At 44.7% G+C, this 15,575-nt stretch overlaps 1 protein-coding gene across 2 annotated transcripts in view; it reads left to right on the top strand.

The window, feature by feature from the left end:
• Positions 1 to 15,575, top strand: part of PLD1 (phospholipase D1) — a 198,866-nt gene that overhangs the window by 166,223 nt on the left and 17,068 nt on the right. For both annotated transcript variants that reach the window (XM_029071635.2, XM_029071647.2), the window contains one exon: positions 6,282 to 6,416. In XM_029071635.2, the coding sequence (XP_028927468.1) occupies positions 6,282 to 6,416 (135 nt within the window). The remainder of the gene's footprint in view (positions 1 to 6,281; positions 6,417 to 15,575) is intronic.

Raw genomic sequence — 15,575 nt, 5'->3', positions numbered from 1 at the left:
TTAATAAGGTTGGGCACAGTCCCTGTCCTACTTGGGGCTCACACTCTTAATCCCCATTTTACAGATGAGGGAAGTAAGGCCCAAAGAAGTGAAGTGACTTGTCCAAGGTCACAAGTGGTGGATCCGGATTAAAACTCAGACCCTTCTGGATACCAGGCCTGTGCTTTATCCACTTGGCCATGCTGCATCTCAAACTCAGACCCAACATGTACAAACTAAGCTTCTCATCTTTCCTCCTAAGAGAAAAACCATGACCTAGAGGAAAGAGCACAGGCCTGGTAGTCAGAGGATCTAGGTTCTGATCCTGGCTCTGCCACGTGTCTACCGTGTGACCTTATGCAAGTTATTTTTTCTCTGTGCCTCATTTACCTCATCTCTAAAATAGGGATTAAAGACAGTGAGCCCCGTGTGGGACAGGGACTGTGTCCAACTTGATTAACTGCCCTCCTCCCTTCCTTAACTTCTATTTTTAACCACTCAATCTCCAATGGCTCCTTCCCCTCTGCCTTCAAACATGCCCACGTCTCCCCCATCCTAAAGAAACCCGCTCTTGACCCCACTTCCCCCTCCAGTTATCGCCCTATCTCTCTACTACCCTTCCTTTCCAAAATCCTAGAACGAGTCGTCTACAAACGCTACTTAGAATTCCTTAACTCCCATTCTCTCCTGGACCCCCTCCAATCTGGCTTCCGTCTCCTCCCCTCTACCGAGACTGCTCTGTCTAAGGTCACCCGTGACCTCCTTCTTGCCAAATCCAATGGCTCCTACTCCATTCTGATCCTCCTTGACCTCTCTGCTGCCTTTGACACTGTCGACCATCCCCTCCTCCTCCATCCCTTATCTCACCTTGGCTTCATGGACTCCGTCCTCTCCTGGTTCTCCTCTTACCTCTCTGGCCGGTCATTCTCGGTCTCCTTCACTGGCGCCTCCTCCCCCTCCCATCCTTTGACTGTTGGAGTTCCTCAAGGGTCAGTTCTTGGCCCTCTTCTGTTCTCCATTTACACTCACTCCCTCGGTGAACTCATCCGCTCTCACGGCTTTGACTACCATCTCTACGCAGATGACACGCAGATCTACATCTCCACCCCTGTCCTCTACCCCTCCTTTCAGGCTCGCATCTCCTCCTGCCTCCAGGATGTCTCCACCTGGAAGTCGGCCCGCCACCTAAAACTCAACATGAGCAAGACTGAGCTCCTCATCTTCTCTCCCGAACTCGGTCCTCTCCCAGACTTCCCTATCACCGTGGATGGCACGACCATCCTTCCCGTCTCTCGGGCCCATGATCTCTGTGTCATCCTTGACTCGTCTCTCTCGTTGACCCCACACATCCTATCTGTTACCAAGACCTGCCGGTCTCACCTTTACAATATCGCCAAGATCCGCCTTTTCCTCTCCACCCAAACGGCTACCTTACTGCTACGGGCTCTCGTTATATCCCGGCTAGACTACTGTGTCAGCCTTCTCTCTGACCTCCCTTCCTCCTCTCTCGCCCCGCTCCAGTCTATTCTTCATTCCGCTGCCCGGCTCATCTTCCTGCAGAAAAGATCTGGGCATGTCACTCCCCTTCTTAAACAACTGCAGTGGTTGCCTATTGACCTCCGCTCCAAACAAAGACTCCTCACTCTAGGCTTCAAGGCTCTACATCACCTTGCCCCTTCCTATCTCTCCTCCCTTCTCTCTTTCTACCGCCCACTCCGCACGCTCCGCTCCTCTGCCGCCCACCTCCTCGCCGTCCCTCGGTCTCGCCTATCCCGCCGTCAACCCCCGGGCCACGTCCTCCCGCGGTCCCGGAACGCCCTCCCTCCTCACCTCCGCCAAACTGATTCTCTTCCCCTCTTCAAAACCCTACTTAAAACTCACCTCCTCCAAGAGGCCTTCCCAGACTGAGCTCCTCTTCTCCCTCTACTCCCTCTACCACCCCCCCTTCACCTCTCCGCAGCTAAACCCTCTTTTCCCCCTTTCCCTCTGCTCCTCCCCCTCTCCCTTCCCATCCCCTCAGCACTGTACTCGTCTGCTCAACTGTATATATTTTCATTACCCTATTTATTTTGTTAATGAAATGTACTTCGCCTCGATTCTATTTAGTTGCCATTGTTTTTACGAGATGTTCTTCCCCTTGACTCTATTTATTGCCATTGTTCTCGTCTGTCCGTCTCCCCCGATTAGACCGTTAATCCGTCGAAGGGCAGGAACTGTCTCTATCTGTTGCTGACTTGTTCATTCCAAGTGCTTAGTACAGTGCTCTGCACATAGTAAGCGCTCAATAAATGCTATTGAATGAATGAATGAATTCATTAACTCATATCTACTCCAGAACTTAGAACAGTGCTCTAGACTGTAAGTTCTTTGTGGGCAGGGAGTGTGTCTACAAACTGTGTTGTACTGTCCTCTCCTAAGCACTTGATTCAGTTCTCTGCTCACAGTACATGCTCAAAAATATGATTGCTTGGCTTATCAATCAATGATATTGACTGAGTGCTTGCTATGTGCAGAGCACTGTTTTAGGGGCTTGGGAGAATACAATACAAGAGAATTAGCAGTCACGTTCCCTGCCCATAATGACCTTACAGCCTAGAGGGGCAGACAGACATTAATATGAAAAAACAAGTGATTTATAATAAATAATTTAAAGATATGTACATAAGTGCCATGGGATTCTGGGTGGGTGAATATCAGATATTCAAAGGACCCAAGCTCCTAATAAGTGCTTAACAAGGACTGTAATTATTATTATTATACCCTCTCATCCTCCCAGCTTTCCATCTAAACTGTTGTGGGCAGGGAATGTGTCTACCAATTTTGTTATATTGTACTCTCCCCCGGTGCTTAGTACATCGTCTGCATTCAGGAGGAACTCAGTGAAAGAGCACGGGCTTTGGAGTCAGGGCTCATGAGTTCGAATCCCAGCTCTGCCACTTTCATTCATTCAATAGTATTTATTGAGCGCTTACTATGTGCAGAGCACTGTACTAAGCGCTTGGGATGAACAAGTCGGCAACAGATAGAGACAGTCCCTGCCGTTTGACGGGCTTACAGTCTAATCGGGGGAGACGGACAGACAAGAACAATGGCACTAAACAGCGTCAAGGGGAAGAACATCTCGTAAAAACAATGGCAACTAAATAGAATCAAGGCGATGTACAATTCATTAACAAAATAAATAGGGTAACGAAAATATATACAGTTGAGCGGACGAATACAGTGCTGTGGGGATGGGAAGGGAGAGGTGGAGGAGCAGAGGGAAAAGGGGAAAATGAGGCTTTAGCTGCGGAGAGGTAAAGGGGGGATGGCAGAGGGAGTAGAGGGGGAAGAGGAGCTCAGTCTGGGAACGCCTCTTGGAGGAGGTGATTTTTAAGTAAGGTTTTGAAGAGGGAAAGAGAATCAGTTTGGCGGAGGTGAGGAGGGAGGGCGTTCCAGGACCGCGGGAGGACGTGACCCAGGGGTCGACAGCGGGATAGGCGAGACCGAGGGACGGCGAGGAGGTGGGCGGCAGAGGAGCGGAGCGTGCGGGGTGGGCGGTAGAAAGAGAGAAGGGAGGAGAGGTAGGAAGGGGCAAGGTGATGGAGAGCCTTGAAGCCTAGAGTGAGGAGTTTTTGTTTGGAGCGGAGGTCGATAGGCAACCACTGGAGTTGTTTAAGAAGGGGAGTGACATGCCCAGATCGTTTCTGCAGGAAGATGAGCCGGGCAGCGGAGTGAAGAATAGACCGGAGCGGGGCGAGAGAGGAGGAAGGGAGGGTCAGAGAGAAGGCTGACACCGTAGTCTAGCCGGGATATAACGAGAGCCCGTAATAGTAAGGTAGCCGTTTGGGTGGAGAGGAAAGGGCGGATCTTGGCGATATTGTAGAGGTGAAACCGGCAGGTCTTGGTAACGGATAGGATGTGTGGGGTGAACGAGAGGGACGAGTCAAGGATGACACCGAGATTGCGGGCCTGCGGGACGGGAAGGATGGTCGTGCCATCCACGGTGACGGAGAAGTCTGGGAGCGGACCGGGCTTGGGAGGGAAGATGAGGAGCTCAGTCTTGCTCATGTTGAGTTTTAGGTGGCGGGCCGACATCCAGGTGGAGACGTCCCGGAGGCGGGAGGAGATGCGAGCCTGAAGGGAGGGGGAGAGGACGGGGGCGGAGATGTAGATCTGCGTGTCATCTGCGTAGAGATGGTAGTCAAAGCCGTGAGAGCGGATGAGTTCACCGAGGGAGTGAGTGTAAATGGAGAACAGAAGAGGGCCAAGAACTGACCCTTGAGGAACTCCAACAGTTAAAGGATGGGAGGGGGAGGAGGCTCCAGCGTAGGAGACCGAGAATGATCGGCCAGAGAGGTAAGAGGAGAACCAGGAGAGGACAGAGTCCGTGAAGCCAAGGTGAGATAAGGTATGGAGGAGGAGGGGATGGTCGACAGTGTCAAAGGCAGCAGAGAGGTCAAGGAGGATCAGAATGGAGTAGGCTTGCCAGCCTTGTCAGCTGTGTGACTGTGGGCAAGTCATTTAACTTCTCTGTGCCTCAGTTCCCTCATCTGTAAAATGGGGATTAAGACTGTGAGCCCCACGTGGGACAACCTGATTCCCCTGTGTTTACCCCAGCGCTTAGAACAGTGCTCTGCACATAGTAAGCGCTTAACAAATACCAACATTATTAATAAAAACGATTGATTGATATCCCTCTAAAAGGGTGGATCCTCTCCCACTGAGGCCCAGGCCTGGACCTTCTTAAGGGCCCTCCTGCCCCTTGCTTTGGCTTCAAGAGCATCCCAAACCCACAGACCTCAGATTTTGGCCAAAAGCCAAGACTGCCTTAGCTACTTACAGGAGCTGAGTTTGGGGAGAAGGGATAGGCAAGATTATCACTCTTCTACCTCTGTTTTCAATTCCCTGGATGGACTGACTTCATCTGGAATAGGAGAGAGAGGAGGAGGAGGAGGCAGCTGCGGTGAAGGAAAGAATGCCGTAGTAAAGTGGAACATGAAACTAGGACGCAGGAGAACCTGGTTCTAATACCAGCTCTGCTGTTTTAATCTGCTGGGTGCCATTGGGAAAGTTACTTAACGTGGGCACGGGCTTGGGAGTCAGAGGTCATGGGTTCTAATCCTGCCCCCGCTACTTGTCTGCTGTGTGACCTTGGGCAAATCCACCTCTCTGGGCCTCACTTACCTCATCTGTAAAATGGCTATGAAGACTGTGAGCCCCACGTGGCTCAGGGACTGTGTCCAACCTAATATGCTTGAATCTACCCCAGTGCTTAGTACAGTGCTTGGCACATAGTAAGCACTTAACAAATACCACAATCATTATTATTATTATTATTGTTAACCTTTCTAGACCTCAGTTTCCTCATCTGTAAAATGAGGATAAGATACCTGTTCTCCCTCTTTTGGGTTGTGAGCCCCAATTTGAGATAAGTACTTTTTATGGTATTTACTTAGTGTGCTTCCTATGTGCCAGGAACTAATCGCTGGGGTAGATACAAGTTAATCAAGTTGGACACAGTCCATGTCCACTTGGGACTCACGGTCTTAATCCCCATTATGCAAATGTGGTAACTTTAGTACAAAGAAGTGAAGTGACTTGCCAAGGTCACACAGCAGAAAAGTGGCGGAGATGGGGTTAGAACCCGGATCCTTCTGAATCCCAGGCCCGTTCTCTCTCCACTAGACCACGCTACTTCTCTTGACTGTGTTTCATGTAATCATAAAGTATCTATCCCAGCACTAAACACAAAATATGTGCTTAATAAATACCCTAATGCTAGATTGATTGACATTTGTAAATATTTCGTATGTTGATCTCCTGTGTCGATTGTAAGCTCCTTGTGGGCAAGGAACATGCTTTTTTCTTTTGTGATATTTGTCCAAGCATTCAGAGTGTTGCCCTCTGTAGGTGCTCAGTAATTATTGTTACTCTTCCTACATTTAAAATAACATATCATGAATATGCTACTATAACTTCATTCCCCTAATCCTTAAAATAGATTTTAATTAGACAAAATGTGGGTATGTTTTATCGGTCAAATAAAAAAATGCCCCCAAAATATTCCTCTTATAGTCCTTGTAGTCCCTTAAGCATTATGATTTGGAGTTTTACAAACTCTCTGGAGGTTGACAGCTTCATTAAATTTGTACTATGGCAAATGTTATTACAAACCCGTTGACAATCCATTATTAAAAATCTTAAAAGAACAAAACAGAATTATTAATGCCTATTTCAAGTGACCTACATTGACATGACTTTTGAGAAGATAGCAAAGTTGTGTTTGTTTTTCTGCTCATGAGTTCTTCTTTGATTTGCAGTTGGCGATCAGTGGATAAATTATATATCATTTTGTGGACTTCGAACATACGCCGAACTGGAAGGAAACCTAGTCACTGAACTCATATATGTTCACAGCAAGTTGCTCATAGCGGATGACAACACTGTCATTATTGGTGAGTAAGATATCAGAGGAGCAGTTTAACGTATGTTCTGATCAAGCAATAAATAGCTTTATTTATTGAGCACTTATCACGTGCAGAGCACTGTATTAAGCACTGGAGAAAGTGCAGTATGACAATTTCTGTCTACATTCTACAGGGGGAGAGAGACATTAAAATGTATTAGGAATAAGTGAAATAATGTATAAAAAGGTTAGGGGAATTCATTTTGGGGCTGAATTAAGTATCAAAGTGATTAAGGGGTACACAGTCAAGACAAGCAGAGGGGAGAGCCGTTAGAGGAAATGAAGGGCTTAGTTTGGGAAAGCCACTTGGAGGAGATGTGATTTTTAGGCGAGTTTTGAAGGTAGAAGGAATAGCGTGGCATAGTGGAAAAAGTATGGGCTTGAGAGAAGAGGGCATGGGTTCTAATCCTGGCTCTGCTACTTGTCTGCTCTGTGACTTTGGGTCTGACTCTGTATGACTCAGTTACCTCATCTGAAAAATGTGGATTAAGACTGTGAGCCCCACATGGGACAACCTGATTACCTGGTATCTACTCTAGTGCTTAGAACACTGCTTGGCACATAGTAAGCGCTTAACAAATGCCATCATTATTATTATTATTATAAGGGGATGGGAGATCCAGGCCACAGGGAGGATGTGGGCAAGAGTCAACGGTAGGATAGGCGAAATCAAGGTATGGAGAGTTGGCTGGTGTTAGAGAAGCAGAGTGAATGGGTTTGGTTGTAGTAGGAAATCAGAGAGGTTAGGTAGGAGTAGGGATGGGGCATTGCATTCTTAAAGTCAATGGGAAGGAGTTTCTGTTTGATGAGGAGGAGAATAGGCTTACATTAGAGGTTTGTGAGGAGTGGGGAAATATGGACTGAATTTTTTTTTAAGAAAAATGATTTGGGCAACAGAGTGAGATATGGACTGGACAGGCGAGAGACAGGAGGCAGAGAGGCTGATGCAGTAGTCAAGATGGGAAATGATGAGCGCTTAGATCAGCTCAGTGAAAGTTTGGATGGAGAGGAAAGGGCAGTTCTAGAGATGCTGTGAAGGTAGAATAATAATGGTGGTATTTGTTAAGCACTTACTTTGTGCAGTGCACTGTTCTAAGCACTGGGGTAGATACAGGGTAATCAGGTTGTCCCACGTGAGGCTCACAGTTAATCCCCATTTTACAGATGAGGTAACTGAGGCACAGAGAAGTTAAGTGACTTGCCCACAGTCACACAGCAGACAAGTGGCAGAGCCTGGAATCGAACCCATGACCTCTGACTCCAAAGCCCAGGCTCTTTCCACTGAGCCATGGTAGAACTGACAAGATATGGTGCCAGATTGAATGCATGGGTTGAATGAGAGCGATGATTCTAGTATAATGCCAAAGTTAAAGGCCTGTGAGACAGGGAGGATGGTGGTGCTCTCTACAGTGATAAGAAAATCAGGGGAAGGATAGGGTTTGGATGGGATGATGTGGAGTTCTCTATGATATATTGTAAATTCCTTGAGGGCAGACCTCTTGTCTAGCAAGTATAAGAGTAATCTTCCAGGTGCTTAGAACAGTGCCCAGCACACAGGAAGTACTTAATAAATACTGTTCATTGATCAATCAATCAATCAGTGGTATTTTTGGATCACCGTGCAGAGAACTGTACAAAGTGTTCAGGAGAATACAATATAATAGAGTTGGTAGACATGTTGATTGCCGACAAGAAACGTACAGTCTAGAGTCTAGATTGATCTTTCAGGATAACCTTGACCAAAATTTCCAGGAGGATTCCCTGTCAAATGTTCCCTAACTTTGAAGTGTAACAAACTTGATGACCTCTTTGTAATTTGCAGACAAAAATGGGATGTGAAGAATTTGTTTTCTGAAGGTGAAATTTTCAGTTTTTTATTCTGAAATGAACTCTGTCTCTGTAAGGGTTTCCTCGCTGCCAAGATAACAGGTTTGCCCCCAAATTGGGTGCTTAAATTTATTTTCCTCACAATTCATCTGCCCTCATAAGCCATACACTTTTTAGCATTTCCTTTTTTATGTCATCCAGAGAAATGTAATCCACAGTTTCTGTTGTTCTTGGTTGGGTTCCCTAAAATTGGTCATTCAGAATTTAGGATGCAGACTTAATACATCAATTTTACACATCTGGGCATTTTAGTCTAGGAAAAAATTGAATGTTCCCTAGGAAAATCCAAGCAATTTCTAACCTGAATTTTTACCTATAACCTTTATAATCCAATAGTAATAATAATAATGTTGGTATTTGTTAAGCGCTTACTATGTGCCGAGCACTGTTCTAAGCGCTGGGGTGGACATAGGGGAATCAGGTTGTCCCACGTGGGGCTCACAGTCTTAATCCCCATTTTACAGATGAGGGAACTGAGGCGCAGAGAAGTGAAGTGACTTGCCCACAGTCACACAACCGACAAGTGGCAGAGCTGGGATTCGAACTCATGAGCCCTGACTCCAAAGCCCGTGCTCTTTCCACTGAGCCACGCTGCTTCTCCAACCATTTGATTTTCATTGAAATTGTTTTGTTTAATTTTTTTCAATTTTTTCCATCAAACAGTCAATGGTATTTATTAAACACTTACTGTGTGCAGAGAGCACTGTGTTAAGTCCTTGGGAGAGAGTACAATATGACAGAGTTGGTAGACACATTCCCTGCCTTTTTTAGACACTTAATCTGTGCCACAGAGATACAGGGCAAATCTGCTAGTGTATCTGTAGAAAGATGTTTAGATTATGAATGAATAGTGATTTTGAGCTTGTGAAGAGTTAGTTATCTTTATTTTTAAAGATAGACATTTCAAGAAAACACTGCTAATATCCTCTCTTGAACTATATCCTAGAGAAGCAGCATGGCCTAGTGGATCAAAGAGAGGTCTGGGAGTCAAAGGATCTGTGTTCTAATCCCAGTTCCACCACTCTTCTGCTGTGTAACCTTGGACAAGTCACTTAACTTCTCTATGCCTCAGTTACTCCATCTTTAAAATAGGGATTAAGACTGTGAGTCCCAGTTGGGACATGGACTGTGTCCAACCTGATTATCTTGCATGATAATAATAATAATGTTGTCCCACATGAGGCTCACAGTCTTAATACCCATTTTACAGATAAGGTAACTGAGGCCCAGAGAAGTGAAGTGACTTGCCTACAGTTACACAGCTGACAAGTGGCAGAGCTGGGATTCGAAGCATGACCTCTGACTCGCAAGCCTGGGCTCTTTCCACTGAGCCATGCTGCTTCTATAACCCATTGTTTAGTACAGTGCCTGGCACAGGGTAAGCGCTTAACAGATGCCATATTTTTTTACATCCCTATCTCTAGCACCCTCTGTTTCAGCATTAGGGGATGATGCTAAGGAGTTTCTTGATGTGCTATCAAATCTTAGATATTGAGGTGATCATGACCTAATAATAATAACTGTGATATTTAAATCCTTACTATGTGCTGCATATTTTACTAAGCACTGGAGTAGATAAACCAGATTGGACACAATCCCTGTTGTTCATGGGACTCACAGTCTAAGGAGTAGGGAGAAGCAATCAACCCAAGCTATTTTGCCTCATCTGATTTCTCTCCTTCTCTGCAGTCTCTCATCTCTTCCTGCCTTCAAGCCATCTCTACTTGGATGTCCTCCCGTCACCTCAAACTTAACATTTCCAAAACAGAGCTCTTTATCTTCCCACCCGAACCCTGTCCTCTCCCTGACATTCCCATCACTGTAGACGGCACCACCATCCTTCCTGACTCACAAGCCCGTAACCTTGGTGTTATACTTGACTCCTCTCATTCCACCCACATATTCAATCCATCACCAAATCCTGTGGGTCAAACCTGGTGCTGACCTTCTCACTCTGCCTCCATCTCTCCTGCCTTGCTGCCGACCCTTTCCCCACATCCTGCATCTGGCCTGGAATACCCTCCCTCCTCAAATTCAACAGACAATCAGTCTCCCCTACTTCAAAGCCTTATCAAAGCCCATCTCCTCCAAGAGGCCTTCCCAGGCTAAGCCCCACTTTTCCTCATTCGCACTCCCTTCTGCCTTGCCCTAACTTGCTCCCTTTGCTCTCCCCCCTAACTTGCTCCCTTTGCTCTCCCCGTACCCCAGCCCCACAGCCTTATGTGTATATCTTTAATTTGATTTATTTATATTGATGTCTGCCTCCCTGCTTCTAGCCTGGGAGCTCCTTGTGGGCAGAGATAGTCACTGTTTATTGTTGTATTGTTCTTTCCCAAGCACTTAGTTCAGTGCTTGATAAATACAATTGAATGAATGACTGGCACAAGGTAAGCACTTAATAAATACATTTATTCAATTGAATCAATAAATCAATCAAGTGATGGTATTTATAAAGTGTTTACCCTATGTAGAGAACTGTACAATACAGTAGAGGTGGTAGATTTAATCTGCCCGCAAGGAGCTTATAATAATAATAATAATAATAATAATGGTATTTGTTGAGCGCTTACTATGTGCCAAGCACTGTTCTAAGTGCTGGGGTAGTTACAAGGTAATCAGGTTGTCCCACATGGGGCTCACAGTCTTTATCCCCATTTTACAGATGAGGTAACTGTGGCACAGAGAAGTTGTGACTTGCCTGAGATCACACAGCAGACAAGTGGCAGAACCGGGATTAGAATCCACGTCCTCTGGCTCCAAGTCCGTGCCGTGTCCACTAAGCCACGCAGATGGGGAGACAGACATTAAAATGAATTACAGATAGGGTAAATTGGAGAATATAAGAATATGTACATAAGTTCTTTGGGCAGGGGGGTGCCATGAATACCAAGTGCCTGAGAGTACAGATGCAAGGGCATAGGTGAAGCAAAAGGGAGACTGAAAATGGGGAATGGGGATTTGGACAGGAAAGTGCTCTTGAACCAGTTAGGATTTTGGTAAGGCTTTGAATGCAGGGAGAGTAATTGTCTCTCAGATTTGAAGGGGGAAGGCATTTTAGGCCCGAGGCAGAGTGTGGGCAAAGTGTTGGAGGAGAGATAGATGAGACTGAGGTAGAGTGAGTGGGTTGGTATTAGAGGAGCCTAGTGGAATGTAGTAGGAGATCAGCAGCTACAAGGTGGGGGACCTAACTGAATGCCTTAAAACTAATTAATACAGATTTTTTGTTTGATATGAGGGTGGATGGGCAACTACTGGAGGTTTTTAAGGAAGGGGGATTATAGACTGAACTTTAAAAAAAAAAAGAGCCATGCAGCAGAGTGCAGTATGGACTAGAGTGGGAAGAACCAGGAGACAAGAAAGGTCAGCAAGGCAGCTGATGCAGTAGTCAGGGTGGGATCAGGTATTTAGAACCCAGTACACGTATGAGGAAACTCAGCCACAGAAAAATTGAAGAGACTTGTTGAAGATTACACAGCACGTGAGTGGCTGAGTTGGGATTAGAACCCAGATCCGCTGACTCCCAGGCCTGTGTTCTTTCCACTAGGCCCATGCTGATTCTCATCAGTTTTAGACTCAGGTGTGAGATTATTTTTCTCCTCCATCTCAGTGGGCAGTGCCACAACCCCTTGATGCGAGTTGTGTTTATTCCTGGTAACAGCAGATAAAGGGACTCTGTAAAGCCAATTCAGTGAATTTCCCTAACATTTTAACCAAGATATTACTTAATAAGACCCAGTGAGACAGAAACAAAAGTAAACCTTGAGTTTTATTTGGGAAAAAGGGAACAATTACTAAAGTACCTACATAGACTTTTACCATAGAGATAGTTTCTGTTATACCCCAAGAACTGTGTTCTTTTATGATCAGAACCAATGCAGTGTCTTTCCCTGGGAAGATATTTTGAACCACTTTTAACTTAAGCTTTTGAAGTATTATTAACCTAGCTTTCCCCAAAAGTATTCCAATATATTCCAATTTAAAGCAACCTAAGCATTTGCTTTAACTCATAGGAAACAAGGAAATGAATGATTTGGGGATATAGTTTGAACATTTGGTTCTGTCACATTCTAAATCCTTGGGGGTTATCTTCTACTGTACCAGTGTTCTAAGTGAAATATTAGTGCTTGGCTGAATTCCAGCCCAAAAAAACAAACCGCAAAGCCTCCCACGGTGACATGTTTGCATTTGATGACATTTAGTCACTAAAGAACAAAGCGGGAAACAGAGTGAGAGGCACAGATGGAGAGGCATAGATAAGAGTGGGAATTCAGGTGAAATGTTTGAACTAGGTTAAATTAAGACAGAACAATATCACCTGACAAGGGACACCCTAACAACCAGCTCTCGGCTAATGGTGACTGGACGTAGACAGAAACACAGAGAAGCCTTTTTAATAGTAGAAAACAGAAGGTATGTGGAATGTTAGTATTGAAAATATACTACAACGAGCTTTGTTTCACGAATTTTCTGCATTTCTCAAGCATAGAAGTATAATAATAGTGATTATTATGCATTTAAACCTATTTCAAATGAAAAGGTCTTTTCTGTGAATTATATATTATTGTTATTCATTCATTCAATAGTATTTATTGAGCGCTTACTATGTGCAGAGCACTGTTTGCCAGTCACTGTACTAAATGCTGGGGTGGATACAAGCACATCTGGGTGGACACAGTCCCTGTCCGACATGGGGCTCACAGTTTCAATTCCCATTTTACAGATGAGGTCATGGAAGCACGAGAAGTGAAATGACTTGTCCGAGGTCACACAGCAGACAAGTGGTGTAAACTATCAAATCCATCGTTCATTAATTCATTCAGTAGTGTTTATTGAGCACTTATTATGTGCAGAGCACTGTGCTAAGCACTTGGAATGTACAATTTGGCAACAGATAGAGACAATCCCTGCCCAATAGAGGGCTCACAGTCTAAACCATCCTAAAAAGAAACAAGTGCATCAATGAATCAGTGGTATTGCTCTAATCCCGGCTCCATCACTTGTCAGCTGTGTGATCTTGGGCAAGTCACTTAACTTCCCTGTGCCTCAGTTACCCCATCTGTAAAATGGGAATGAAGACTGTGAGCCCTACGTGGGACAACCTGATTACTTTATATCTACCCCAGCGCTTAGAACAGTGCTTGGCACATAGTATGTGCTTAGCAAATACCATTATTATTATTATTTATTATTATTAAGCATTTACCGGGTGCAGAGCACTGTATTAAATTCTTGGCAGAGTACAATACAGTTGGTATGTGGGAGTATTACATTCGTATTTCTTTGGCTGGTGACCTATAATTAGGAAATTTTGAAATCCTAGATGAGTTAAAAATTTTTCATTCAAAATACCAAACTCATTTCTATTTTGTGGGGATAATTTGGGGCATAATCAAATATTTTTCTGTGTGAAGGTATTTTAAACTTAGAAAGTTTACAATTTGATTTCACGTGATATCAAAAACTCCATTTGTCTTCTCCATTTTTAACAAAATAAACAAAATGCAGTCCTTTCAAATGCCTAATTTTCTGAATACAATATAATTCTTCCTGTCTTGCTGCCTCCCTGCTTATTCTCTCAGATGTTTCTCTGCTGGACTATTGCATTTGCCATTTGCAGCAAACTTGTCTTTTTTTGTGTGTGTGTGATCAATTACGAAGGTACTGTTTTCCTGTAACACCACTTGAGTGTCTGAGTATACATTTCATAATAAAGTAGTACACCTTTTCTGGCCCTCCTTCATTGGGGTGAGCATTGATTAGGAGAGAAGTTAGTCAGCACTACTAGCATTTTTTTTAATCGTAACTGTTAAGCGCTTACTAGAGAAGCAGCATGGCTCAGTGGAAAGAGCCCGGGCTTGGGAGTCAGAGGTCATGGGTTTGAATTCCGGCTCGGCCACTTGTCAGCTGTGTGACTATGGACAAGTCACTTAACTTCTCTGTGCCTCAGTTACCTCATCTGTAAAATGGAGATTAACTGAGCCCCACGGGGGACAACCTGATTACCCTGTATCCACCCCAGCGCTTAGAACAGTGCTCTGCACATAGTAAGTGCTTAACAAATACCAACATTATAATAATTATTATTACTATATGCCAGGCACTGTACTAAGCACCAGGGTAAATTCAAGGCAATCAGGTTGAGCACAGTGCCTGGCCCACTTAGGGCTCACAGTCTTAATCCCCATCGTAGAGATGAGATAACTGAGGCACAGTGACTTGACCAAGGTCACACAGCAGATGAGTGCTGGAACCCAAGTCATCTGATGCCCAGGCCCATGTTCTTTCCACTAGACCATGCTGCTTCTCAATATTGTCTGAGTTGTTTTTGCAGTACAGTATTGGGTAGTATTATTTCCCTCTGCTCCTCCTCTCCTCCCCATGCCCCCTTCTCCCACTCTCTGCTCTTCCCCCTTCCCCTCCCCAAAGCACTGTGCACATTTGTATATATTATTTATTACTCTATTTATTTTGTTAATGATTATATATGTTAATGAGTATATATGATTCTATTTATCTTGATGATATTTACGCCAGACTACTTGTTTAGTTCTGTTTTGTTGTCTGTCTCCCCCGTTTAGACTGTGAGCCCGTTGTAGGGTAGGGATTATGTCTGCCTATTGCCGAATTGTACATTCCAAGTGCTTAGTACAGTGCTCTGCACATAGTAAGCTCTCAGTAAATACAATTGATTAAATGAATGAATATTATACTGCAGGCAGAGAATGTGTCTGTTAGATTGTACTCTCCCCAGTGCTCAGTACAGTGCTCTGCACACTGTGAGCACTCAATAAATACAATCGGCTGATCTGAACCGAAGGGCGACTTAACTACTCTACTGTCGTGTCCAGGTCCACAACAACTGAGACAGCAATGAATACTGTGGTATTTATCATCACTCTCTACCAAGCACTGGGATGGATACGAGAAAATCAGATTGGATTAGGTTCCCGTTGCAGACTTTGCTGGTTTTCATAACCCTGACAAAGTGTTTGCCTATGAAAGCCTATATGGCAGAAAACCGAAGGTATGGAGAAGTGTGGGTGACAAATGATGGGATGCAAAGGCCTTAGGGACAAAAACCAGATGAAGGAATGCTGTGCTTCCTGATGACTATAAGCCATCAGTCCATCAATCAGTGGTGTTCCTTGAGCACTTACTGCATGCAGAGCACTATATTAACTATTGGGGCCTCGGGAGAGACACCCCTGACATGTGCTCCCCTGGCAGGGAATATCTCTCTATTGATAACAATAATAATAAT

This window comes from Ornithorhynchus anatinus, chromosome 1, assembly GCF_004115215.2.
Source record: "Ornithorhynchus anatinus isolate Pmale09 chromosome 1, mOrnAna1.pri.v4, whole genome shotgun sequence".
In the NCBI taxonomy this organism is placed as follows: Eukaryota; Metazoa; Chordata; class Mammalia; order Monotremata; family Ornithorhynchidae; genus Ornithorhynchus; species Ornithorhynchus anatinus.
This window is presented reverse-complemented; position numbering and strand designations above follow the sequence as displayed.